We start from the raw sequence: 26,651 nt of genomic DNA, 5'->3' as shown, positions 1-26,651 counted from the left end.
AAACTTGTGACTGTTGAAGGTGGAACTTTTGCCTCTTCCCACTTAGGAAAAAAGTCATTTGCACCAATCTTGTAATGGGATTTTTGTCACAACGGTAAATGTGCAGTGAATTCTGTCTGTGAGCTGCTTGCTTTGTTTCAGTTCTTAGAGAAGATGGGATTGGCTTGTGTGTTGACCAGTATTAAACGGTGAGTTGCCTAACGGGGAACTTTATTTGCCTCCAGTCATTAAGACTGCTGGTGGGTGGTCAGGCCCACTGAGTCAGGGCGTTTTGAGATGCTTGTAAAGGGATATAAGCCTTAGCTGGATGCAGTGCTGAGCTGGGATAGCTGTTGGCATCTGGACATCCCAAATCCTTTGCTAAGGGTAAAAATGTTCCTTGAACGTATGGGAGCTTGTTGTCCTGTTTGTACAGTTACTTTCATGATACCTAGATTCTTGAGATAGTGCAACCTGTAATGTATATTTTGTAAATAAATGTTGTTCACTTACATCAAGCTCTTTTGTTTCTTCTCCTTGAGTTGTGTATGCACGTGTACCCAAAGCAGCATGGCCAGACTCTGTCCATCATAGGATTTAGTTAGTGTTTTGTGGAAAACGGAAAATACAGCATAGTATTGTATCGTGCAACTCAAAGATAAGTCTGTAGAATATAGAACTACTTTGTCAATGACCTCTCTTTACATATTTTGGTATTTCATTAATTTTGTCTTTCTAGAGCTAACAATCTTCCTGAGATTCACATATAGACATGTTTTAGCAGTGCGTGCTCCATTTTGTTTTTAGTAGTAAGCTGGAAAGTTAGTTGGCAGATGGATGGGACCGCGTGGGCTGCCTGTGTTAGGAAAATTATATTGACTACTAAGTGTGACTGTTGGGCATGGCGGGGGGGGCTCAACTAATTTTGTTAAGGGATTATGGAAATTGGAGTCCTTGGCAAACTCTTTTGGTGTCAACGAGTTGCTCCCTGTGTGCACCATAGGTTAATAAAGCATTTTGAGAGTTATTGGGTTAAAATCCCTGCTCTGTGTTTTCTTGGCCGTTCCTGCCCACCTTAACGCTGACAACTGGTTTGTGTAATGTGCTCCTTCTTTTCTTGCTGACGCCTGTGCTGGTGGTAGTGCAAACATGACGTCGATAAGCTGGCCTCCACCAGTATTAGATTTAAACATGTGGAGGATATGTAAGGAAGAGGTTATTAAAATTGCAAGAATGGTACAAAAATTTTGCTGTGAAGTGTTTTTTCTTGCTCGTTTTAACTGCCCAGGATCTGAGATTTGGTTGGGGGGGTTAGGGTGGGGTGAGGAGTGGTTTCTTGATGGGTATCTTGACAGTCAGCACATCTGGCTTCCCTTCGTTATCTGCTGATAATTGGTAGCTAATGTGACATAGCCAAGCTGTGTGCTTTGGCCCTCAGTTTGCTGCTGTTTGGTTTTGTTTTGATTTTTCTTTCTTTTTCTTTTTTTCTTTCTTTCGGCTGCTGATTTATAGCCGTGGAATGAAAGTGGCCTGTAACTTCCAAAATTTCAAATTAACTTTTTAAGAAGAGGAAGGCAGGGGGTTTTTGAGCATATTTCAGCCATCTACATCAAGTGCTCTGTTTTGCTTGGTAGCAAGTGCTGTGTTCACTCAGGGACCTCTGCGGAGAAATGGAAAACCTTTAGCAGCCGCTCGGCACCAGTATGTGCATGTTTTGCAGTTGTCACTCAGCTGGCATCACTGCATAACCAAAACTCCTCACATCGTCCAAATTATTTACTGGGGTTCATTTCTTTTATGCCTTATGTGTACGTACACAGTTGAAGCCTTAATTTCCAGTAGAGCTGCTTCTGAGGAAGATCTTTGTCCTTGTGACATCTGGGTGAGATCTGGCAATGCCTGACGAGGGGCGGGTGCTGCTGTGCCTGTGGGCACAGGATGGAGCTGGCAGCACCCACTGCTGTAGCACTCCTACATGGGCAGGGGTTGTGCAGCCTTCTGGTGAAGCCAGTGTGGTCCCTTCGCAGTGGAATTATGATCAACAATTAATGTAGCTAGGCATGAAACAGGTGTGGTAGGAAAATGGAAATTTGTTTTCATGTGGTGGTGACACACTTGTGATTGGTTTGTGAATTGTGCTTTGTGGAAACAAATTGTGTTTATCTTGGATTTTGAAAATAGTATCTATGACTGATTCTCCTCCAAGGAAAGCAGGGGTCCCTTGATGGAGAACCAGTCATAGATACTATTTTTAAAATCCAATGAAGCAGTGCACTGCTGTCAGCCAGGCTTTGCAGGGCTAGTATCAACTGTAGGGAAAGCAATGCCTCACTCCGTGCATGAGTGCTGGCTAGTCACCTGGGGGAGCTTTAAGTCAGAAGAATAATTGTTATAAAGCTCATATTAGACTAAAAAGCTAATAGTTGTGTTGCTAAATGTATGAACGTGTATTTTGTTTGGTTTCAGTATAATAAACCCCAGGATTTCTAAGCGCACCAGATACTGCTGTGTTAGGTACCTTCTCGGGTATCTTGCCCCATGCGTGGTGACATTTGGAAAGGCTGAAGATGGTTTTTCAGAGCCACAAAAACAATTTTAGATTTAGAGCTTGAAGAAAAACAAACCTTTGCCTATCTGCACTTAATGAAGGAACATTATCGGCAGATGCTGAAGAAATATTTTTTCCATAGAAAATTGCGTTTTCTGCATAAAACTTGTTAATAAAGACAGGTCATTACTGGTTTCAAGTCATATATGCAAACTCAAAGAGATGTAGTGCGCCAGTGGCGCTTTGGTTGGTGCTACTTTTGTATAAAAAAACATGGCGAGGAGTAAATCAGCTTCAGTTTAGCATAGCTACAATTGACTTGGTCTCATCATTTAGGCCTCTTCTGATGGCTGATACAGTTACTTGTGTCTTAGGCATCATAATTTACACTCTTGTGGAAAGGAATGTTTAGATTTAAGCTGTGCAATAGTGTAACTAATGAGAAATAGGGGAAATTTATAGCACTTGATGATTGATTAGATAAGTACCTAGACATTAATTGAAATCTGAGGACTCCCAGCTGTCTTTCAGGGTTGTTTGTTTTTGTTTGTTTTGTTTTGTTTTTTTTTTTTTTGTTTTTTTTTTGTTTTTTTTTAAAAAAAAAAGTATTTTTGGACAAGCAAAACTATTGCTTTGTAGTATTTTGGCAGTACTTTTTGTGCTTATGGAAAACATGGTTGGAATGGAAAGGTGGGAAGCTTGTAGGCTGTAAGGTTTTTTTTGTAATTTGCCAGTGTTTGGCTAACTAGTGTGTATCCCCTAATGACCTGCAGGAATGGATTAATTCATACCTGTAGCAGTATCACTTAGCTCCTCATTTTACAGTCTCAGTGTGACTTTAGTTGTCTTCCCCTAGGATTGTGCGTTTTGGCCCAAATTCAGTACAGAAACTTGACTGTAGTCAGCAGTTTCTGCTTGTCTTCCCTGTCCCTGTTTAGCAGAGAGGCACTCAGGCCTAACTGCTGTGTGACAAATTATCTGGATAAATACTTTACATTAATCTCTCCGTTAATAATGCCGTTGAACTGGTCATCTCCAAAGAGATTGCACAGCTTTCTTCTGCGCTGTCATTCTGTAAATGTACCATTCTTGCCGAAGCTTAGTCTTGTGAAAATGTCTAAATTTTCCCATTAAGTGCTTAAAAAGTAATAAAACTAAAGCCATTAGCCTTCACTCATCAGATCTGTATCAAGAGAAATATTCTACAGTGCAATAAATCTGATCAAGTGTTCGACATTTATATCATTTGAATTCATTCTCTGGAAATGGACCTTTGAAGGTAAATTGCATTAAGTAGCGCAGTTTAAATTTTTAATGCAATCTTATTGTAACTGTTAGCAAATGATTAAAGTGCAAAGGGGGGCTTATATGTTTTGTGAGATTTATGTTAAATGCTGTATAAGGCTCCTACTCTGGTGGGTAACTGCTTTTACGACAGCTGAATGTCCATAAAACCCACAAAAACAAATAAAGAATGTAGCCTTTAGTGATAGAGATGACTTTATATCTGCTATTGGATTTGTGGAGATCATTTTTGGAACAGGATTTATTTCACCAGCGAGTGAAGCAGCAGTCTCAGTAACAATAAGCTTAACTGTTTGCCTGATGGGAATTAGTGTGTCTGAGAGGCGGATTTTGATGGCTCAGTGGACAAGAAGCTCATCAGCTGAGGTGTTTTATTTACCTTATCCTTGATGGTTTGCTTAAAGGGAAATTTTTCTTTAAACTACAAGACTGTTGTGTTTCTTGATTTCGAGGTGAAGCTGTGGTGTGTTCGTGTATCTTTTGGATGTTGCTGTAGTGCTATTGTTGGGTTTGCTTTGCACAATGTGTACGTTCTTACAGCGTAACTGTTTTATACGGGAGACTGTCACCTTTGGGTGCAGCTGCGTCAGTATTGGAATAGTGAAGTTGGAGTGTCTTAAAAGTACCTCGGATTCCTTTATTCTGAAAAATTCTGCTAGGGTAGCAACTCATCATGCTTACATCACACCGTGACAGGGAAAGTGTGATGTGGTTGGAAAGTGGGATAAAAGTGACAATTTAGTTCAGGAGACAAAATGCTGGGTTTGATTACATGTATGCATTACAATTTCTGTGCCTATGTGAAGTCTGATGTTAAAAACGTGGTTACAAAAGAGAACCAACTTGTTAACAGCAGAGCCACCCCTCTGGATTGTTGCAAGTAGATACTGGCTGAAAACGAACAGTGTTTCGAAATTGCTGCAGAATACCAATGGAAAGTCTTGGGTATTCATTGGCTGAGGAGTTAATACCTGGATGTAACAGAGCATAAGTGAGGCTGAATATTTAAATGCTAAATAAAATTCTAATCACCAGGATGATTAACGGTCAGCAGCGCATCAGGAAGGTGGGCAGTGTGGCTAGTGCTTGGACCCTTAAACCACGTTCTGGTGTTTTATCCTGTCTTCCAGCCGCATTGTACTTGCCTTGCAACTTGAGATGAGCATCTGTCTGCTTTCTGCCAGTTCAGGCTGGAAAGGGGTTTGTGTCGCAAGTTTGTAGACCATCTTGAGATGGAGCAAAACTGTAGATTGGGTCACCCATGCTAAACCCTGTCCGTATGGCATCCAGACTTGTCTTGCTTACAAAAAAGCCCATTTCAGGGCTACTGCAATACTTCAGAATTTGAAGATATGTAATGTTTATTCACAAGTTCCGTTTTTCACTCCGCCACACTGGGCACACGGCCCTTGGTTTGGGACCTGGTGTGCCGTGTATGCATGGAGTTATGTGATCTCAAGGTGCGACTGCACTTCTGGGTTTAGAGGCTTTGGGTTGTTAGGAAACAATTTAAATAATTTTGGCTGTTCAAAAAATAAATAATTGATTATTCTAATGAAAGGCCTTTTTTTTTGGTAACAATGTAAACTTTTTCTTTACGGATGAATTCATAGACCTGTCTGAATGAAGCATAAGTTAAGTTGAATCCGATTTAGTAAATGTGAGTAAGTTTGTTTCTTTCTATAAGTATGGATAAGTCTGAGTCACGCTGATGTAACCAGGAGCTTTCTGTCATTTTGTGGCCTTGTCTGTGAGCTTATTGGATGTGCCTAAATCTTTAGACATTTCTACTTTCTATAAAAACAGTAATTTGTTAGCATGCTCCACAAAGTAGACTTTCCATGAAACTACTTCAAAATGTAAATATGAAATTACTTGTCAGGTGGTAAAGTTCTTAAGCGTAGTATTGTTGTACATCATTTAAGTCTATGTTTTGACTTGATTAATATGATTAAGAAATAATTGTATGTTTTGATATCATATTGTTGTATTATATTTAAGGGAAATAACAGGATTTGTGGTTTGATTCCATTGTAATGGAAGGATCAACAGAGCTTTGTGATTTACTGGTTAGGTAAATCCGTGTGCAAAATTCTTAACCAGTGTTTGCCTTGTAAATCCTCAAGCCGCATGCTTCTACTTGCAACATAGTTTGAGTAGTGAGGAAAACATAGGTTTATTTTTTAAATTGTTTTAGATGCCAGCTGCTTTCCAGATTGTCTGGTGGATTTATTGACATATTTGCGTACCTAGTCTTGGGAGACAGTGATTTGCATCAAAGTTGGGAGTAAGTGATATGCATTGTTAATCATAGTTACCTGTGGAGGAAAAATACGTATAGTCATTGATTAGAGATATTTAATACTGAATCTTATTTATAACTGTATTTTCATATCTGGTAGAACAAGAACGGTTGTTATTTCTGAGAGCCAGAGCCGAAATGTGTATTTCAATGAAAGCATCACAGAAAACCAAACGTACCAGTAAGGTGTGGTTTTGAATTTCTTTTAAGGAGAATTGTATTGCAGTCTTCTAGAAACATTAACACTGGGTTAGCCCATTGTAACTGAACTTGATTATGAGCTGTGGTGATCATGAAACAGTACTTCTCAGTATAAAATTAATGTGTTCATACATACATTTCCTGTTTAGTTGTATTGTGAAATAGCCTAATAGTTCTTGGAAACTATCTGTATCTGAGAAATTATAAAATTGTTTCAGTAGGGTAAAAGAATTGTACATTTTAGTAGTGAGCTGCAACTTCAAGCTCTTTTGAGGACCCTCTGTAATAATATAGTAAAACTACTAGCTTTTCTTTGTAATGTATGTAATGTTCAGTGTATGCGTTTCCTCTGTTGGTTAACTACAGCCCAGGTGAGCTTGAGCTTACGTTGAAGAGCCTGCTCTGCTACGAGTAGACTCGTTGCTGGTGTCTTGGCCCATCATTCCCAGAAGTATGTAAATGGGTCTGTCAAACAACTGTGTATAGCGTGAAGTTTTAACTGTCCCATGTTGGAGAAGGTGAAGAATAATACAGACAAGCCAAGTATATAGTATTACTTACCCTGCATTGTTCGTGTTTCGCAGAAGCTGTATTTCTAGCTTCATAGCTGTGTACTTGGCTCTCCTGGCAATTCTTTTCATTCCAAAATTAATATGAGTAGCTGTGACTTTGTTCCATCCTGAAGGTAACTGTTTATTACAGTCGACATTTAAATCTCTCGAGTAATAGGAGCAATCACACAATAGCTTCATTTCCAGCAAATATAACAGCCCTACATGGTAATGGAGATGTAAATTTGTTTTAATATAAAAAGATAAAGGGAATTCAGGTAAGAGTTGGATCCTATATTAAAATTTGTCTTCCTGTTTTGGGAGTAACTTGAAGCTCTCACTGGATAAGTCTTAAACAAGCTTTTATCTTGTCTACATTATAGCTTTATATTAAAATAGGTGCCACAAGGAACACAATGTGTCAATTGGAGAGGGCAGTCTTCTCTCTCAATGTGTGTAGTATTCATTGACAGCTGGTGAAGGATTTTGGTTCTTAGAAAATTACTTGTGACATTAGACATATATCAACGCTTATAATTTACTTGCATAATTTTACTTGCCTAGTGTAGGAACGATAGCTTCTCTCCAACTTAAAAGACTAAGTGGGTTTATTTAGCATTACCAAGTTAACACTTCTTTTTAAAGGTTTCGGAAAGCAGTATCCAGTGTCACTGTGATTTCAAAAGTGATGCAGAAACTCAGTATTTTAGCAATGAGAGAACTGGGGGAAACCAACAGTTACGGAGTCTCCAGAAATAAAGCTCTAGAAGCTCAGAGCCTTCGAGGTTTCTTCTGTGTTCTGAGAATGTAAGTAGAGGCTGCAGGGAGAAATTACGCTGTTGTTGGCAGCAGTACATGTTTGGGAAGGGAAGGCAGGAATATTTGTTGCTTGCCTTTCTGTGGTGTGAAATTGTGGTGCAGATGCCTTTGTTCTTGGCTTACTATTTTAAGAGCACTTTACCTTCTGACTTGCCAGCTGAAATTGTTGCGTTTGCTTTGGCATTGGCATTGTTTAATACCATGTCTCCTGTAGTTTGTCTTTATTGAAATCCCGGTTTTAATTCTTCTGCTCCTCTGAATCTGCAAAAGCAGGTAGTTTCGCATACCAGAAATAGAATAATAGCACTTAAAATGTATGCAGTGGTTTAAATATCCACCTGCTTACCTTGTTCTCACTGGGGAAGAGGCAGGTCTCCTGTGAAGTACCTTGCTTCCTTGGTAACCAGAAGGCTCTGTTGAGATGCTTTTCTTTCTAGATTGTGCATAGGTGCCTGAGAAGCAGGGGGAAGTCATACAAGAGTGAAAGCTATCTGGTTTATATGGCTACTCAGCACTTCAAAGTAAAGTGTGTTTTAGTCATGGAGTAAAACTTCAGGTATCACATATGTGTGTAATCAAATTGTTTTAAGAAAAAGATTTGTTAACCAAGCATTTTGTCCTGTGAAACTTCCTACTCTCTTGGTGCCTTGCACTGTAGATATCTTTAAATTTTTTGTCAGATAGCTTGACTCATTTGTTGCTGCGCAGGGTCAGAGGTAAGTACCTGTGCACTTCTTTTCCCACCTGTGTTGCTCACGCTGTGATGTGAAATAGAGATTATCCCAGCAAGTACCACTGCAGTACATTAGAGCATTAAGAAGATTTGTGTTCGGTGCAGAAGAACAACTCATTTCTATGGGTCTGGCTTTACAGCACACTGTTTCTACAAGGAAAAATAGCTTAAGAAATTTCTATCCGTGTGTTGTGCTTTAGCTGTGCTAATACCAGCTGGTTGTTGGACCACAGCTTAAACTGAAAAGATCTGGGCCGAAAACTACTTCAGCTGATTTTCCTGCTAGAAGTGGCATCTTGTGGAACTCCATACTACATTGTGTATGGGTTTTGTGCATTTGCTTGCCTCAGTTTTATGTAGGACATGCTTGCATACAAGAATACCACGTTAAATTGACTGCTAATAATGTTACATGGAACAGATTAATCATTGTTGAAGAGAACTGAAAGTTAGGACTTCTGAGGGTCTTTTTATATACTGACATTAAAGAAGTCATGTGGGAGGACATTTATGAAATAAGGGACATGTGAACAATCCAGCCTTTCCAGAGAATCCGAGCTGGGACGTACCGGAACTGCTGAAAGCATAAACAACTTCCGGTGCAGGGGGCATGAACATCTTACAGGTGCAGGAGAAGAGACAGCCGCCATTAATGACGCAGTTTTAATTTCTTGAAGAAGATGGGTGCGAACATTTGTGAACGTGACTTGAACATGACTCGTAATGTGGCCAGTCAGGTTGGACTATGGGCTGTTATTTGCGATGAAGCCAATCAGTATTTATTGGGTGTGGTCGAGGGTTATAAATTGCACTGGAAACATGGAAATAAAGGTTCACTTGTTAGATCACATTGGTCATGTCAGTGTCCTCACGCAGCTCCCTCAAAGTCACTTGGCAGAGCTGTCCCCCTTAGCAGGACAGGGAGGTGTACGTTTGTCGCGGTACTGTGACCGTGCTGCTGTGCTGGTTGTGCCAACACTCGAATCTTCTCTTGCCCTAAAGCAGTGGGTCAGTGTACAAATCCAGCAAGAAGTTTCCCTTAACACATTTGTGATTTTCTTTTTTCAGTCTGTAGTTGTTGAAAGTGTTGAATTTGTATTGCCAGCATATTTAGGACACATGCAGGTACACACTGGCTTCTCCCCTGCTTCCCTTCAGAAAGTAGCTCAAGAAATTGCTACATTCAAGCCCAAACACTATAGGAGTCCACTACTTGTTTCTGTATTACAGCTGGCACATGGTTTGCCAATCTCCCATTTTTAAAGGGAGAAGTATAAAAGTTGTTTAGCCTAAAAAAAATGGATTGAATTTAAAATAACAGGTGCAGCGGCCTTAATAGTGGATACTTACATTAATGTTTCTCATTCAAAAGCATTCATGGTTAGTACTTGCTCTTCTAGTTATTACTGCTTTGCCTGTAATATGTAGTTGTGGAATAAATTTATTTTTATTGAACACTTACTTAATGTAAACATGGAATATTAAGCTAAAATGCAGCTGCCATAAAAATATAAGCTGTGATGTATCTTAACTTCCCACAATGTGTTTTCCTTAGGCAGGGCCTTTCACATGAAACAAATAAACAGTCATCAGCAGGGTGGACAGGCAGAAGCAGATTATTTTTGTTCATCTGATGAACCATGATTTTGTTGATGTATCAGACTAGTTGTGCTTCTCCTAGTTTCCCTCTCCTGCTCCCTCCCCTCCCTCTTGAGGTTAGTGGGATTTTTTTAGGAATGAGGATGCATGCAGGAATTGGGTGAGGTATATCTAACGGTATTTGTGCCCTGATGTTCAGATTGTTGGCTGGAGATGCTAGCTGGGATACTTCCTGCTGGATCAGTTTCTCTGTTCTATAGGAGTTAGAGCAATAAAGTACGGTGACCACTACTGATACTGTAAAATATGTTGGTTTTGATGTTAGTTATGAATGTTAGCTTATCAAGAAGAGGCAGTGACAAGAAAAGTGTGAAGTGTCGAACATTGAAAAGAGCGTGTTCTCTCCTGAATGGCGTTCAGAGCAGCTTGCAGAGGGCCTGTAGCTGCCGTATGTGGAGGCAGTGAGCGTTCCGGGAGGTATGCTAGCAGGGTGGGATCAGGCTGGGTGGTGGAGTTCCTGGTTATCCTCACACTTGGTGTTTGAAAATGGAGAGCAACAAATTTTGTGGTGTTTCTGAAGCAGTTTCCCTTCCTTGCAATTTTAAGCACTAAGCAAATATTTTGATGTTGTGCTTGTGTAAAATTCGTTTTTTCCAATTTTTATCATTTAAACAGAGGATCAGGTTTCTTAAGTAAGCCTCGTGATGAAATGTTAATTTTATCATACTTAAAAATACCACTGTGGCCTTTAACTTGACAGTGAGAGCCTGCCCTTTTCAAAGGTGCAGTACAGTGTATATATTGCTTAGCCTGCCTTGTAAATCATCACCTTATCAAGCACCTTGTTTAGCACCAGTTGCGCTAAGGTTAATATTCCATGCTTTTTGCAGGCAGGGATCTCTTGATGGCCTGTAAGAGGGTCAAATCTGTAACTGCCTTGAGTGTTACTCTAACGCGTAAGTTTGAAAAAAGAGTTAGAATTTGTCATAGTCTCAAAAGCCAGAAGTCTTCTATTCAGAGATCTGGCTGTTCATGTTACGGGTTTCACTTAAAACTCTTCCCCTCTTGCAGATCGCTTGTGGGTGATGTGAATTGAGCAGAGACCTTCTGCAAAGATACAATGTTGTTTGTCATTCAAAGTGATCTGCAAGTATGGGGGAAGAGTTGTTTTAAGATTAAAGGTAATCTTTGTGTGAACTTTCAGGTTTGCAGTGGTGTTTGTTTGTTGGTGGGTTTGTTTCCCCCCCCCCCCCCCCCCCCAGCAGTTAAAATAGATATTCATGACTGTCCTTTCTGTTGTTTTTCAGTCAGCCATGAGCATTCTGACTTCATCTGAAAGCTCTTTGCTGTCTGTTGATAAGTGGAAGAAAACATACTCCACAATTCTTGAGTTCCCATCTTTTCCACGAAGTGACAGGTTTTAACTGAACCTGGTGTTTACTCATTGGACACACAGTGGAGATAAATGGTCTTACACGTGTTTTTATGAGGAGCCAACTTTGATTTAAATTAGGGGTAATTTGAGAAAACTGCATCTTCTAAATACACAATACCTTTGTACTGACAATAACTGAAAGCGAAATATTGCCACGTATCACAGGTATTGTATGCCTGGAGTCTTCCCTTTTATTATTTCAAGTGTTCCTTGGTAAAAAAACAACCTAAAGGGTGCAGCGGTATCTCTATTCACTGCCTTTTGGGAAAGAGAGCAGTGATCAGATTGTTGATACCTCTGGACATTTTCCAGGACCCATCTTAAAACTGGGGAGAGATCAGGTCTCAGGCTAGACAGAGGTTTCCCTAAACACAGTTATTGTGTGATGCAGTGATACCTTTGTGGTTTCGGTTTTAAGAGGTGTGGAGCCAGATGAGACAGTTTTACCTTGTATCTTGAACTTCTTGTAAGGAGTATTTTCCCCCACGTCTCTGGCTTTCTTGTCCTTATACTTGAATGAAGCTGTGCTAATGAGACTTTAGAGACCCGGCTGCCCCTGCCAAAGCAGGCTCACACTGCACAAGAAGTTGACATGTGAAGAGCCTTTTGAACCAAGGAAAGACAACTCTGTCAGAGCAGTTACTCTGGCAACAGTATTTCTAATGGTGATTAGCTCCTAAATGGAGCACAAAGAGGAGTCGGTTCATTATGGAGGCGCAGCTCTGGGTTTCGGGGAGAGGAGGTGACCTGCTATTTCTCCTGCAAGTGAATTTAGCCCTCTGGTAGTCAGCCCCACGCCGTCAAGAGCAGAATAGGAGAGCTTTGTTTGGCAAAAATTAGCGTACGGGGAACTTTTTTCTATGTGCAAATGGAAACGGTGGTGGTTTGCAAGGCAAATCTGCTGAGCTGGAATGCTGAAACCTTGTGTTACAGCTCAGAGACTGCTAGACCACCGAGCTGTCCTGCTTAGTGGTACGGTCCTTCCAAGAACCACTGCCACGAGGAGTGAGCAGGGGCTGCTTACGAATGGGCAGTTCGACGAACAAAAAGTTGTGTTTGAGATGAAAGTGGCAGGGGGTGGGAAGGTTAATTTTGTTTTGGTGAGCGAGGTCAGGCAGAAGAAGCATTCAAGTCAAGAGCTTTCTCTCCAAATTTGGACTTCTTATTCATCTTGCAGACCAGGAATTTCACATGCTTTTAATTAACAAGTTCTTAAAGCAAAATACAGCTTGTAGTCATTCCGGCTTGTGAAATTGAGTTTAAATGTGTAAGAAATAAGCATCAGTTTTCCCTAAAGACCAAATATTTGCTAACATCCTTTCTCCCGGTTTGTAACTCTTAAATATCTTTAGCATATCCCTGTTCATTTGCAGAAGAGTTCTTGACTTTGTAAATAAATTTTGTTTAGCTTTTCATACTACAGATGGAGAGTTGCAGTAAAAATCTGAGATTGATAGCTTAATTGACTATATAAAAGTAGAGAGAATGCAATTGATTTTAAAAAATAGTTGAAACACTTGTCATTATCTTGATTATTTTATATATGCCATATAGATTAAATCAGTATTCATCTGTTTAGAAGCATATCTTAGCAAGTATATTTACATTAAATTCAGAAGCACTAAGTCATCTTTGGGATGAGATGGAACCTGAAAGCTCTGGGGCAACAATATTTCTGCTTTCTTGCATTTTCTAATCCCTTTATAGAACAATGTTTGTTTTAATTGTATAGCTCCCCTGGACTGATATTTCAGTTACAGCCCCTTCAATATTAATCTGAAGATTTTGACTCTTTGACCAATTTAAGGCTTCTAATGAAGTATACTAATCAGCTTTCATTAACAGCGAATGTTTATGTACGCCCCCAGCTTACATCAGGCATTCCTGAAGAGCAATATTTATTGCCATATGTTTTTCTGCAGAGGTCTCACCTAGCCACTCAGCTGCCTAAACTGTTGTGGTGGTGGTACTGCCTTTTGGAAAAAAAATTCATACTTTTGGATGTATTTTGATATATTCTGACAAAGTTGCTCGTAAATCCAGTGTAAACTTGTATGTAGTTGTGGCTGTGGAAACAAATAAGGGTTTTTACTACCACTGCTGAGCAGCTAATGAGCGGTGACTTTGAGTCCAAACAAAGATGTAAGAACAGGAATGGCTTTGGTGCTGGACAAGCAATATAGCATGGCTGTTCTCTGGATCTGGTGTTGGTTCTTAAAATTATGGTGTAATTCTCTCTTGCTACACAACCATTTAACTGTGTTTTTTTTCCCTCCCTAACTACTGTGTCTGAAGATGTCAGCAGCAGGAGTCAGCAGATCTGTGGGGTTTTCAGTGCCAGCCATTTTAAGTTTTGTGTATTTCAGGGCTTTCTTCTCTGGAATAGAAGATGTAGAAAATGTGAATTTGCAGCAGCACTGCTGAGGAGATACGTGCTGAACCCCTTTTATTGACTTCTGATGGGCAAGATTTAGGTTTCATCTCTTCTCTTAAGGTAGCTTTAGAAAGAGCACAGTAGGTCTTTTGACAGTCCAGCGATTGCCCCACAGATGATCAGTCATGTCTTTCATATGTTGCAAACTTTGAAGGGTCAGGGTACTCCTTTAGGTACTTCTGAAGCTTGTATCACTGTCATATCCAAGGGCAAGTAGCCCTGAGCACTTGAATATTGAATGCAATCTAATTATGGAGTGGCGGCTACACGACTGCAATAAAAGAAGCAAAAACTGTTTAGTGTCTCAAAGGAGAGCAGGTTGCCTAATGAAGAGAGGGGAGAGGCAGGAGGAATCATGCTCTGGCAGGGGATATTAGACTTGTTGCCGAAATGGAGGGGGAATTGGGAAGGTTTGGCAGCTCAGAAGGGGATTTCCATTAGGGGGCACATCATTTTTCTCATGGAGGCAAGAGCTAAGAAATTTGAGGCTAAGAATGGTCTATTCTAGAATTTGTAGAACAATTTTAGATAGGTAACTTTAGATCTTCCACTGCAATTTTACCATTTTTATAGCACACAGGATAAATTACCCTGTGTGCTACTCTGTGGAAGGTTTTGTTTCCAGCTGCTTTGTGGATTACTCTTCACATTTCTAGATTAACCATCTGTGCTTTTTTTGCTTTTTAAAACTTATTTTTTTAGCATCTGCTTTTGTAGTACTTAGCTAGCGTTCAAGTCGTGTTTGAGTAGGTGAGTTCAGACTGTCTTGGGATTTTTTGCCTTCTGCCTTCTTAGAGTGATAATTTGGCAAGACTGCATAATGTATGTTAATATGGTGCTACAGACACACCTATATTCACCTTGAAGGAAAGAGGTAAATATTTTCCTTGACTAATTACCTCTCCCATGCGAAAGTGGAAGCTTTTGCTGAGAAGGTAGTTTTTATTCATATGTGGTTTTAATTCAGTTTTGGTCTTAATTTAGGTCTTTACCACATACCATGAAGACAAATCCATATGCATGTATTAAAATCTGACCTTCGGTTTGCTCTCTGCATTCACTAATGTGTTTTAAAATATTTTAATATATAGCTTTCCAGGCTCCAGATCAATAAAGCAATGGGTCTGAAATGACAGAGTGCTACGATATTCCTCTGTAATTTAAACGTGATTAGCTGATGAAGGTTATGATCAATATGCCAGGGGAAGATAAATTAATTGATATCGTCCTTTCAGGATGATAAGAGGCCTGTTGGAGGTGGGATGTAACTAATGAAGCTGCTTCTTCATATATATGAGCCATTTTTTATACAATGTATTCTCATTTAATCATGGTTATGCCATCATTCATTTACATGAAAAACATAAGCCACAGACCAGTTTGTTATTAAAACTGCATTTGAGAAGAAATTGTGTTCTCACACTGCTAAACAATGTCTCTGCCTGTGTTATAATGTATTGAGGAAAAATAATCTTGGAATTTACATAAATATCTCTCTATATTTTCTGAACAAGACAGATCGAATGCTGTTAGTTTAATTACAACAAGTTTTGGTGTGACTTTTTAAGTAGATGCCAATAATTGTTGCTGTTCTGCCTCACTGACTGGTTCTGGTGGAGACACTGCAAGTGCCTACAGACTCCTTCACACAAATTTCATAAAGTGCTTCATTTCATGAAGATTACTGCATGCAAGGAAGCTAAATTTAAGTATTAGTATTAGTAGTACTTTTGATTAGCCAACACACTGGTCTCTCTTTCTGAAGACTGAAATTTTGATTACTTTTTAATTTGTGACCCAAAAGGTAGGCAACAAATGTAAAGGATTTTATTTTTGAGTATTTATAACCTAAAAGGAGCTCTTTCCAAAGGCCTTAGCTGAGCAGTGGGATGATCTGAAATTCCAGGGTATCACAGAACAGATTTCTGAAAGAGTTTGAATTTTTAAAATTGAAAAATTATAGAAGAGGTATGGAAGTTGCTGCATTTCAGATCAGCTCTGTTTTCGTTTTTCATTATCTACTAAGCTGTATATAAAGATGCTAATGACTCTGATCCCTGGTTCTCTTTGATAAATGCTACTTTTCTTTACATGTTGAAGAAAAATTCTTAATAAATTGTAAAATAAATTTGGCATTTTTCCAGCCTGTGCTAGTGCTGCTAAGTAATACAAGCTAAAACTAGAGATCATGATGTAGCTTCGTTCCATAACGAATGTGAATGGGAGGTGATGTGTGGCATCACTAATGGAAGTGTTCTATGTCAGGGACCCTTTATCAGTTTTATTATTCTGATTGTTATTTGTTTCAAATGCTTTAAACTTGTGCTTTCCAAAACCTATTGTCCTGATGCACTGGCTGGTAATTAAGAAAAGTCCACCTTACTCCTCAGCAGCAGAGAGTACACATCTTCCTGTAAACTAAACCTGCTTGGACAGGGAGCGGAGCCTTCCTTAAGGAACCATCATTCTGTGATGTAGGACACCTTCCAGGACCATACCAGTAAATAGCACTGAGATGCCCTTGAACAAGATCGTTAGTCAGGTGTTGCTCACGCTTAGCCTCTGTCCACAAGGAGAGCATCCCAAAGAAGAATGGAAAGTGTGTACTACCATAAGTAGATACTTGTTGTAATGTTCCTGGTATTGCTTTTTGTAACTTGTACACCTGCCTTTTCCCCTCCTGCTTGGATATTACTGCTTCTCTGGTGCTCACCTGGTGGAGTGAGAGTTCTGGGGCAATGTCATCCATGTGGAGAACAGAGCTGGAGTCTTACATGGAGCATATTGCAGAAAACCAACATATGTCATTTTCACTGGATTATTACAATCAATTTTTGGAGCAGGCTTTGGCACTGGGAATCCCTGTTTTGCGTACTGTGCATTCTGTGGTTTTTTTGACATTCCGTATTTTCCAGTGTGTACTGTAGCTTATCTGCCTGTATGGTTTTTTCTTTAGTGGCTCAGAAGATCGTTGCAACAAGGAAGAAACAGCAACTCTCAATTGGACCCTGCAAATCTCTACCAAACTCTCCAAGCCACTCATCTGTGTGTTCTGCCCAGGTTTCTGCGGTACATATCAGCCAGGTACAGACTATAATGAATGCTTGTTTTAAAAAGGAACTGATGGATTGCTTTTATCTGGTGTGTTTAATGCCAGTGTTCTTTTTGCTGCTTGATAGGTAGTTGGCATTTTTTGAAAGGTATCAGTGATGTATAGTTTGAAGGAATTTATTTTTTTAATTGGTTTGATTTTGTTTCAAGAAACAGTTGCAGTAAAATAGTTTGGCTTTTAAGCCATCTTTGATCGTACTGATACATGCCCAGCAGCCTGCTGTTCTGAGTAGACCAATTGTTATGATAGCAGGATTTGCTGCACTGTATTTTAAAATTACCTCACCATGGTTTTGGTTAGTGTTCTCTTTCAGTTGTCTGCTGGGCAGTAATATCTGTTGTATCTCAGTGGTTAGCATGCTAGAATTTTACATCTGTGAGCACTGAGCACGGTTGTAATTGCCTGTCTCTTATGCTCAATTGGAATTATTCCCCTTTAATGACATAGTGATATATGTTGCTATTGACTTGTACATACTATGTGTAAAAGCAAAACAAAATGATACCCTGATGTATGGCAGGAAAGTCTGGTGGCCTTGATGGTATTTTTGGAAACATATGGTTATTACCATAATTTTCTAACGTGCATAGTTTTTAGCAACATATGTTAATAGGTTCTCCTGTATTTCCCTTGCGATACCCTTCCTCAGTATCTTTGTTTTCTAGTCTCAAGTGGTAAGCTCTCTGTACATTCACAGTTAGGATGTCTATAAGCTCTGTCATTCAGATGGATCCAAGACCTTTGCAGCCAGGCAGGTTGTGTTCATGCTGTGCTCTCTTACTCTCGGCAGATGGATGTATAGGGCCATCATTTTGACCCTTACAGTGTGTGGCAAGAGCTGCAGCCTGGTTTCCTGATTGTCTCTATAGCTGTCTGAAATGTCTGATATCCACCAGTTCTCCTGGTGTGCTTTTCAGTCTAAACTCAGTAATATGCCAATAATGTCTGCTAAGGTTATGTTGCAGTCTTGAGCCACCATGTTTTATCTATGGACCTCTCTCCCAAGCAGAGTGTGTCTGCTTTTTGGCTAAAAGCAGTATAGTGAAGAAACATTCTATCATCAGTGAGAAGGTTTTGTGGTTGGTTTTTGTTTTGTTTTAAATTCCCTTAAATTTGGTGTTACTGTCTTCTGAAACGCTGTGTTTAGATTTGTACCACAGCCTCCTCTTCTTCTGTGGTCATAGTGACTGAGCTCCTTCTGTGCCCTAGTGGAAACTTCCATTAAAGATGCAGATGCCAGTTTGGTCTTGGAGTTCTTTGCTGTGAGGCATTCTGCCTTGAGCTGAGTCTAGATACTGATCTCAGACTGCTACTCTCACTTCTGATTGCAGCAGAAGAAAATGCTGAAGTTCAGACTCCCCCTTTCTAAAGCAGGTGCTAAAGTGCCTTACCCTTCTGAAGAACACCCGCACTTTCTGGTGAAGTACAAGTCCTTCATATGAAAGAGGTTCTCCCCTTTCTTGTTGTATGTGACGTTGACCAAGTTGCCTCAGCTACTCTCTCTGACCAGTTCATTGCCACGAGCGCTTGGAACTAATCCTCTGTGTGAAATGGTTTTCTTCCAAACAGTTTTCTCCAGGTAATTGTGTATGTTCAAACTTTTAGACTGACAGGAATTATGCTGCCTGTAGGGGCTAGCAGAGACCCATCCTGTTCAATGATGAAAGAGGAGACATGCTGTCACAGAAATGTGAGGAACAAATGGCACCGTTCCCAGTAGTGACCTTACTCTTGGATCCAAGAATGATCTACTTTACTCAGTCTGCTGATGACTGTGTAGTTTTTCAGAGTTTCTAAGGAGGATAGATGATGCTTTGTACAACCAAGTCTTAGTCAGCTGCATCTTTATGTTCTGCATTGTCTTAAAGCATTTGCGGTCACCTTTCTTGTTAATGAAGGTTGTTTGATGAAGAACACTGAATCTTACCAGTTCCTACACCCAAGTCTAGTTTGGAAGCCGACAGCAAATACCAAATTCTGGACAAGTACTTCATCTACGCAGCAAACTTCTTGCCAGTGATAAGGACTGTTTCGGAAAATCAAGGCAAGGTAGCTTTTCTGATAAGGATCTCTACAATCTGTTTCAATAAAAATGAAATAATATTCTGTACTGCCTTTACCAGCTGGCATAATTATCTAATGGGGCAGTTGCAACACCAGTCAAAGATGTCTGTCTTCTGAGACTGATGTCATGCCTAAAAGTAAAGACCGTAAATCTGTTTCATGTCTTATCGCCTTTGTGCTACACTTAAAAGGCAGTACGACCTTGTTTAAGGAAAGGAAGCTGAATCCTTATTCTAGACTTAAAAGAACTTTGCAACTGCATTTCCAAGTTTAAGATGATCTGGGGGAAGATTTACCATCTCTGATCTTGGCTGGAAGACTGGCTGGTGTCTTGCCCTTTAGAACATCTCTTTTGACGTAATGATGTTTCACTGAAGATTTCCTCCATGAATCAAAAATGTTATCATTACAGTGCCCTGCCACTTGCATTCTCCACAGGAGTGAAGGCCTTCAGAAGTAGTGGTTACACAGATTACTTCAGATAAAGTGAGATGGTATTCTTTCTCTGGTTGGATCACTCTGGTGATCTAACTTCTACAAACTCTCCAGATGACTCTGCAGTCAAGAGCTTAGGCTTTAGAGAAAGGAGGAAAAAAAAAAAAAAACCACCATACCCAGTCTAGTCCTTAGCATACCTTGGGGGAAATTCTAAGCCTTAATACCAACAAGGGCTTCTCCACCGAGTAGTTTCAGTTTTCAGGCGGTGAAAATCTTGTTTGTATGTTTGAATGCATATCTGTACTCATGTCCAGTAGTCCTAGGTGATGAACACCCAGGTAACGTCCCCTTCCAGAAGATGCTCTCAGATATGTCTACACTCATGCACTTATGTATTTCCAGAGACTGTTTCACAGGATGAGATGCTTCCTATTCCAATGACAAAATCCACTTGTGTTTGCAGTAGGTGTTGCTTCTGTTTTCCATCTTTGGCTTTTTGTTTATAATGCATGTGTGTCAATCAATATGAGGGTTTTACTTGGAAACCTTTGGTAGCCAGAGTCAATAACCCTTGATGCATGTACTTCACATACGTATGTTGGCTTTCAAGGCAGTCCAGAATGCATGCAAAGAATTTTATCCTCGAAATCTAAGGATATCATTCATGATTCGTGATGGACAGAACTATTGTGTACTCTGTCAGCAAGAAGGATGGTGTGATATTGCTTATAGTCTGCTAGGAAACAATGTCTGATGCATTGAGAAGTACTTCAGTCAGCAGCTCACCTTCTGTTTTTTCTGAACACTTCCAAGAGGTAGACTGAGTTGTTTGGGGAGGAAGAAGTGTTGTTTAGTGTGTTGAATGCTCTTATCAGCCACAGGGCATCTTGGGATAGGTGTTTTTACTTTGGCCATCAACAAGAAATGCATACCAGGGGAGTACAGACCAGTCACTTCTGTATCTAGTGTCGTCCTCATCTCTACCCGACCTTTCATTACCCCCACCCCTCTGCTCCTTGCCAGTCTTTCTAGGCATGACATGTGTGTAGACCGTGCTAAATCTTATTTCAAAATAACGTGAGTTCCCATTACATCACAAAACCACACAGGCATTCTTTTTCCCTGAACTCATTCCTGTACTGAAGGAGTTGCCTGTTCTTCACACCTGACATATCAGGAAGGTGTTTTTAAGATATTTAAGAACAGTGCCAGTATCGAACAGTGCCAAAGGGCTTCTTTCTGTGCCCAGACCCTGAAAGTGGAGATCATCTTGTTCCAAAAACCATGAGGCTGCTGAGATAGGTGCCACTTTGGTCCTCAGTGCATTCCACTTGAGCTCAAGATGCATCAGAAATCCATGTGAAGTAGCCCTGTGCTGGATAGCCTGTTGAGTAGGTACCTGGAGCTGTGCCTGATTTTAAGTTTACTGTTGTAAAAACATCTGAAAATCCTGTGGCACGACACCCATAGTTGCTGTTTGTGTGAAGGACTTTGGGCCTGTCTTCAGGCAAATCGATGGTGTGGAGATTCCAGCTAGGAGTCCCCAGCAGTGTGAGCTTACTGGTGGACTACAGTTTTGAGGGTAAAAATAAAGAGATTATTTACCAGTGAGTATACTTCCTTGAAATCTGTAGTCCGCATGTATTTTCACACTTGTTGTCTTTGCTGGAATTCAGCTGTTTATGTTCTGCTGCGAGAAGGGGTTGAAATTGCACCATATTTCTGTGCCTGCCTGTACTACAAGTATTCTGCTGTGACAGAGAGGGACCTTAGACATGACACCTTCCATGCTCTGAGTTTAAAAACACTACCTAAGTGAGTAGTGAGTGCTACTGTGTAAAGTCACCCACAAAATGATATATATACATGTAAGTGGACTGCACTGTAAAGAGATGTGTTTACTGGTTAGCACTGTCACTCTCTTAGGAGATTTGCATTATACCTGAGGAAGGTATGGAGCTTAATGTACATTTTACTAAACTGCAGCTCAGGTGTGGCAAGCATACAAGCTTGCTCCCTACTACCTGCTGCAAATCTGTAAAGGTGCATTATTTATACTTGTGCTATACTTCCATGAAGTTTTTACTGCAACATGATTGTCTAAATATGTAAATTAAACTATTAAAAGCAAAGTGCAGTCAGCCTAATCATCCATTATTTTACTGTATACGAGACCTGAGAATGGATAAGCACTAAATAGTAGGGTACAATTTTCTTATTTATATTTGGGATGAAATATTCTGTTGTAATATTTTGGGCACTTGAATAAAGAGAAAACTATATGGCTTAACTAGCTTTTCCTTCTGCTTTTTCATGTAATTGTAAAATGAAAACTTAGAAGTGAAAACAGCATTTAATAACATTGCAACATACAAGATTATCCGTTTGTATTTCTAGGTAATCTCTAACGTTTATTTAAAATAAGCATTTTACATATATATATATATGTGCGTGTATATATTCCCCTTCATTCACGCATGTAGTTTCACATGCGGTACACGTGTATATAGAAGTGCATTCTCCAGGGCTTCGATGTTAAAACTCAGTGCATCTGTCAATGTACTTTTTTCCTCTTTTCTTTATCTTCACAGGACTGCAGTGAAATTCCTGCATTAGTTTTTGTTCTGCCCATTGTTAACTTTTCCTTTTTTAAGTTCTCTTAAACTTCAGACTCACACTTGATCTTCTCTTAGATTTTCCAGTTCATACCATTGCTCTCACTGTATTATTGAAGCCTGTTGTCACACTTGGTTAATTAAATGTTATTAATTATTTCATTGAGGTGACTTTTTTTCATGTGCCAGATAAGTTTGTCTTCGGAAGTTTTCTTCAGATTCTTTTGGTGCTCTTTGGTCTCTCTGTTAGGACACGTCTGCTCTTGCCTGTACCTTGCTGTTACAGTGAGAAAAGGCAAAAGCCCCTGAGATGGACAAGTTCTAACATGGCCCAAAGGAAACTGCTAAATAGGGGAAAATAATACAATTATTACAAGACAATTTGGTCCTGCTGTGGAGAGCTAGACTTACCGAAATCACTGGAGTCATTTATCTGGACCTAGGTTTGAAATTTGCTGTCGAATTTGTATTCCACAGCAGCATGCTTAAAGCTTTCTGGCTTTCGCTGATGCAACAACTAGACGGTTTCCTCCTTGATCTGTTTCTGGATGTGTGGTTGTATATCAACAAAAATCCCTTGAGTAAGTTTGACTCCCACCTATAGAGTTTCCAGATGAAAGACTGAGATAATGTGGCTTTCGAGAGAAAAATTGTACATGAATGGGCAAAGACAGACGTGTCCCAACTAAAGAATTTTCCATGAGGCTTCTATGTTTCTATAGAAATAGGCTTTTCCATGCTTTCTCTAAGAACAGAAGGTACAGACACCAAATGTGTTCTGTGATGGGGTATGTAATCTGTGCTTTTGATCAAGGCTGGCTTTATTCCAACTGTTCCCAGGCTTCCTGAAGCTCTGGCAATCTCTTGCCTGTTTTAGAAGTAGGACCTGTTACCTTCATTTTTCTCCTCAAGCAGTGGTTAGAGATGATTTTTCTGGAGGGCACCCTAGTATATCTAGAGAGCAGAAAAACACATTGATTCTGTTTGTATCAGGTTACTTGTTAAGAAGAAAAATTTCAGCTTTAGTCTTCCAATGCTCTCATTTATTGGTTTGGCCTAACATTTGTACTATGTAAGCTTTATGAATCATTTGGCAATACCAGATAGTTTCTATAAGGTAAATATTTTGCCACCTTTGGATAAGTGGCCAGTCCCTTGTAAATACAAGGCTAAGTCCCACCTTTTTTTAATGCAGGTCGCTGCTGAGCTTCTGTCACGCCAGGTAAATTACTCAATGGTTTGTTCACTAAGAAAATCTGAAATATGTAAAAGCGTTGAAAATGTAGGATTTGACTTGATTCAATCCTTTTCCTGCACAGAACTGTGGACATTATGTACAAAGTTTTGGGGCTTTTTATGAGATACTAGCAGGAATCTCATTACAGGATTTAATGCTTTCATGGAATTGTTTAGGTTGGAAAATACCTTTAAGATGATCAAGTCCAACCATTAACCTGGCACTGCCAAGTCCACCACTAAATCAAGTCCCTAAGGACCATATCTACACGTCTTTTAAATACCTCCAGGGATGGCAACTCAACCACTTCCTTGGGCAGCCTTTTCCAATGCTTGACAAGCCCTTCAGTGAAGAAATTTTTCCTAATGTCCAGTCTAAACCTCCCCTGTCACAATTTGAGGCCATTTGTCTTTTCCTATCACTTCTTACTTGGGAGAAGAGATTGACCCCCACCTCACTACAACCTCCTTCCAGGCGGTTGTAGAAAGCGATAAGGTCTCCCCTCAGCCTCCTCTTCTCCAGACTAAACAACCCCAGTTCCTTCAGCTGCTCCTTGCAAGACCTGTTCTCCAGACTCTTCACCAGTTTTGTTTCTCTTCTTTGGACACGCTCCAGCACCTCAATGTCCTTCTTGTAGTGAGGGGCCCAAAACTGCACACAGTATTGAAGGTGTGGTCTCACTAGTGCTGAGTACAGGGGCATGATCACTTCCCTACTCCTGCTGGCCACACTATTACTGATACAAGCCAATGCCATGGGCCACCTGGGCACACTGCTGGCTCATGTTCAGCTGGCTGTTGACCAGCACCCCCAGGTCCTTTTCCGCCAGGCAGCTTTTCAGCCACTTATCCCTGAGCACTGCATGGGATTGTTGTGACCCAGGTGCAGGACCCGGCACTTGGCCTTGTTGAACCTCATACAATTGATCTTGACCAGCATGACCATCAATCCAGCACATCCAGATCCCTCTGCAGAGCCTTCCTACCCTCAGGCAGATCAGCGCTGCCACCCAATTTAGTGTTATCTGCAAACTTAGTGAGGGAGCACTCGATCCCCTCATTCACATAATTGATAAAGATATTACACAGAACTGGCCCCAGTACTGGGCTCTGGGGAACATCACTTCTGACCAGTTGCCAGCTGGATTGAACTCCATTCACCATCACTCTTAGGGCACAACCATCCAGCCAGTTTTTTTTCCCAGCTAAGAGTACATGCATCAAAGCCATGAGCAGCCAGTTTTCCCCATTCTTTCATTGGTGGTGTCCTCCTTTAAGGTAACTGCATTGAATGGACCTGTTTGGTCAAGTTATGCCAGGTTGATAGCTTCAGCAGAGTTGTTTTTGTCTGGTAACAGTATAGTAACAATATTCTGCTAAATTTATGCTTGTTGCCTTGACTTAGAGTTTTTTACAGCATTGGTCTATGTGGCAACAAAGCTAGAAGCCTGCATAGATACTAAAGGTATACATTTCTCTAAATGGAGTATTTGCCATTCACACAAGGTGCTTTCTAGAAGTATCCCCAAAATGACAGACTTTTTTGTAATGGCATGCTCAAGTTCATTGACCACTATCACGCTTTGTATCTTCCTAGCAGGAAGGAAGGACAAGATTGTACTGTGTATGTCCAGAAGCCAAGCACGTTTGAGAATGGACATGCTGCCTTAATGACAATGGGAACATCTGTCACCTGAGAAAGCCAAACAGAGATGTATCAGTGTAAACGATTTTACTGAGGCTAATAGTTTCCTTACCGAGTCATTTGATTGACCTATGTTCCTGTTGCCATGACTCTGGTTAGAGCAGTGACTCAGAAATGGCCCTTTATGCTGACGTCTCCGGTATGTCCAAGTCTTGAGGGCAGCTTAGTGGAAAAACTTGACTGAAAAGGTAATGTTAAGCTGTGTAATGTCCCAGTGGATAGTAGAGTGCTTATTTGATTGGTTTTGACTGCCACAAATTTGACTAGTTTGTATACAGTCAGCAAATGGTTTATATTTGACACGAGTTGGGTTACATGTGCTGTAAGGAAGGTTGTTCTTCAGATTCGCTGACTTGATTTTTATGTCTTAGGACAAACATTAAGTTCTATGAATTATAGTTATTGCCACATATCCTAAATTCTGTACATCGCTCCAGTGAACTTGTTATTAAATGCTTGCATACTGATGGTAGGAAGCTGCTCTCTACAATTTTAATATGGCAAAGTCCCTAGACTTCTATTTGGTGCAAGCAAATAACCCAACAGAGACCACTTGCCGCCTTCATCAGTGTGTTAGGTTCAGATGTTACCAAGAATATGGTTTCCAAGTGCTTGTCTGGTTGCATTTTTCGTTGCTCCTGTCTGTGCAGGCTGTAACTGGGAAGTCACGTCTGAGCGCTTTCTTGTCAAACGCATTCTCTTCGTTGAAATGTTGCAGAGCAGCCATACAGTTTTATATGTTTGCTAATTATTGGCACCCTCAGTAGGAGTTGGAGCTTGTTTGGTATTGGTAACCATACTTTTATTTTGTGGAAACTAAAGTTTTTCGACTTTTAAGTCTTTTATTGAAATAGATTTTTTTTTTTTTTTTTTCCCCAGCCAGTGGCTTTGACATGGCTTATTTTGAAACAGTCTCAGAATTTTATTTTCAAGGTTGGAAATCCTGTGGAGCTAGTATGTGTGAAGAGAAGCATTGCCTGCAGAACTTCTTTGTAGAAGCTGTTTGTATAGGAATGTTTGTCTTTGGGGACTAGAATGCCCAACTTGTGTGTGTTTTCCTTTAGGAATTACTCATTCCTGGAAAATAAATCACTTAAAAATCCAGGAGACTTGCCTCACTGCAAGTATAAAATGATGGCGTACAATGCCGAAAGATTAAAAAGGTAAAATTTTAGGGAATCCCTTATGTGCTCTTTCTGGGAAGCAGGCACTTAGGGTAGAAATCTGTTAATTTGAGTTTAAAAAAAAAAAAAAGGTGGTTGTGCATAGTTATCAAGTTGATCAATATTATGATACAGAATACAGCTTCATCCTTTTATTTTCAACAGCTTGTGGTTCAAATCCTGTCAGCATAAAACATCTGAGTCTTTCCTGCTTGCCTTTTTCCTTTCCTTTCTGTAGAAGAGGCTTCTTCTAAGCATTTTAGTCATAACCCTGCTGTGATCTTTCTTTCCTCCACCATCTTCATTGCTTATTGTCATCTTTTTTCTCCCCAGATGAGACTTGCAGCTGTATAGTTTTAATCTTAAATGTGTTCGGTGCCTTTTCCCGTTAATGGTTACTTCCTCAGATTTC

General features: G+C 40.1%; 1 protein-coding gene across 6 annotated transcripts in view; it reads left to right on the top strand.

The window, feature by feature from the left end:
• Positions 1-26,651, top strand: part of AGAP1 (ArfGAP with GTPase domain, ankyrin repeat and PH domain 1) — a 384,764-nt gene that overhangs the window by 165,897 nt on the left and 192,216 nt on the right. For all 6 annotated transcript variants that reach the window (XM_086466250.1, XM_086466249.1, XM_086466247.1 and 3 more), the window contains one exon: positions 16,863-16,990. In XM_086466250.1, coding sequence (XP_086322376.1) covers positions 16,863-16,990 — 128 coding nt within the window. The remainder of the gene's footprint in view (positions 1-16,862; positions 16,991-26,651) is intronic.

This window comes from Leptosomus discolor, chromosome 5 (assembly GCF_034619465.1).
Source record: "Leptosomus discolor isolate bLepDis1 chromosome 5, bLepDis1.hap2, whole genome shotgun sequence".
Classification (NCBI taxonomy): domain Eukaryota; kingdom Metazoa; phylum Chordata; class Aves; order Leptosomiformes; family Leptosomidae; genus Leptosomus; species Leptosomus discolor.
The sequence above is the reverse complement of the archived record's forward strand: the minus strand, read 5'-3'. Positions and strand labels throughout refer to the sequence as shown.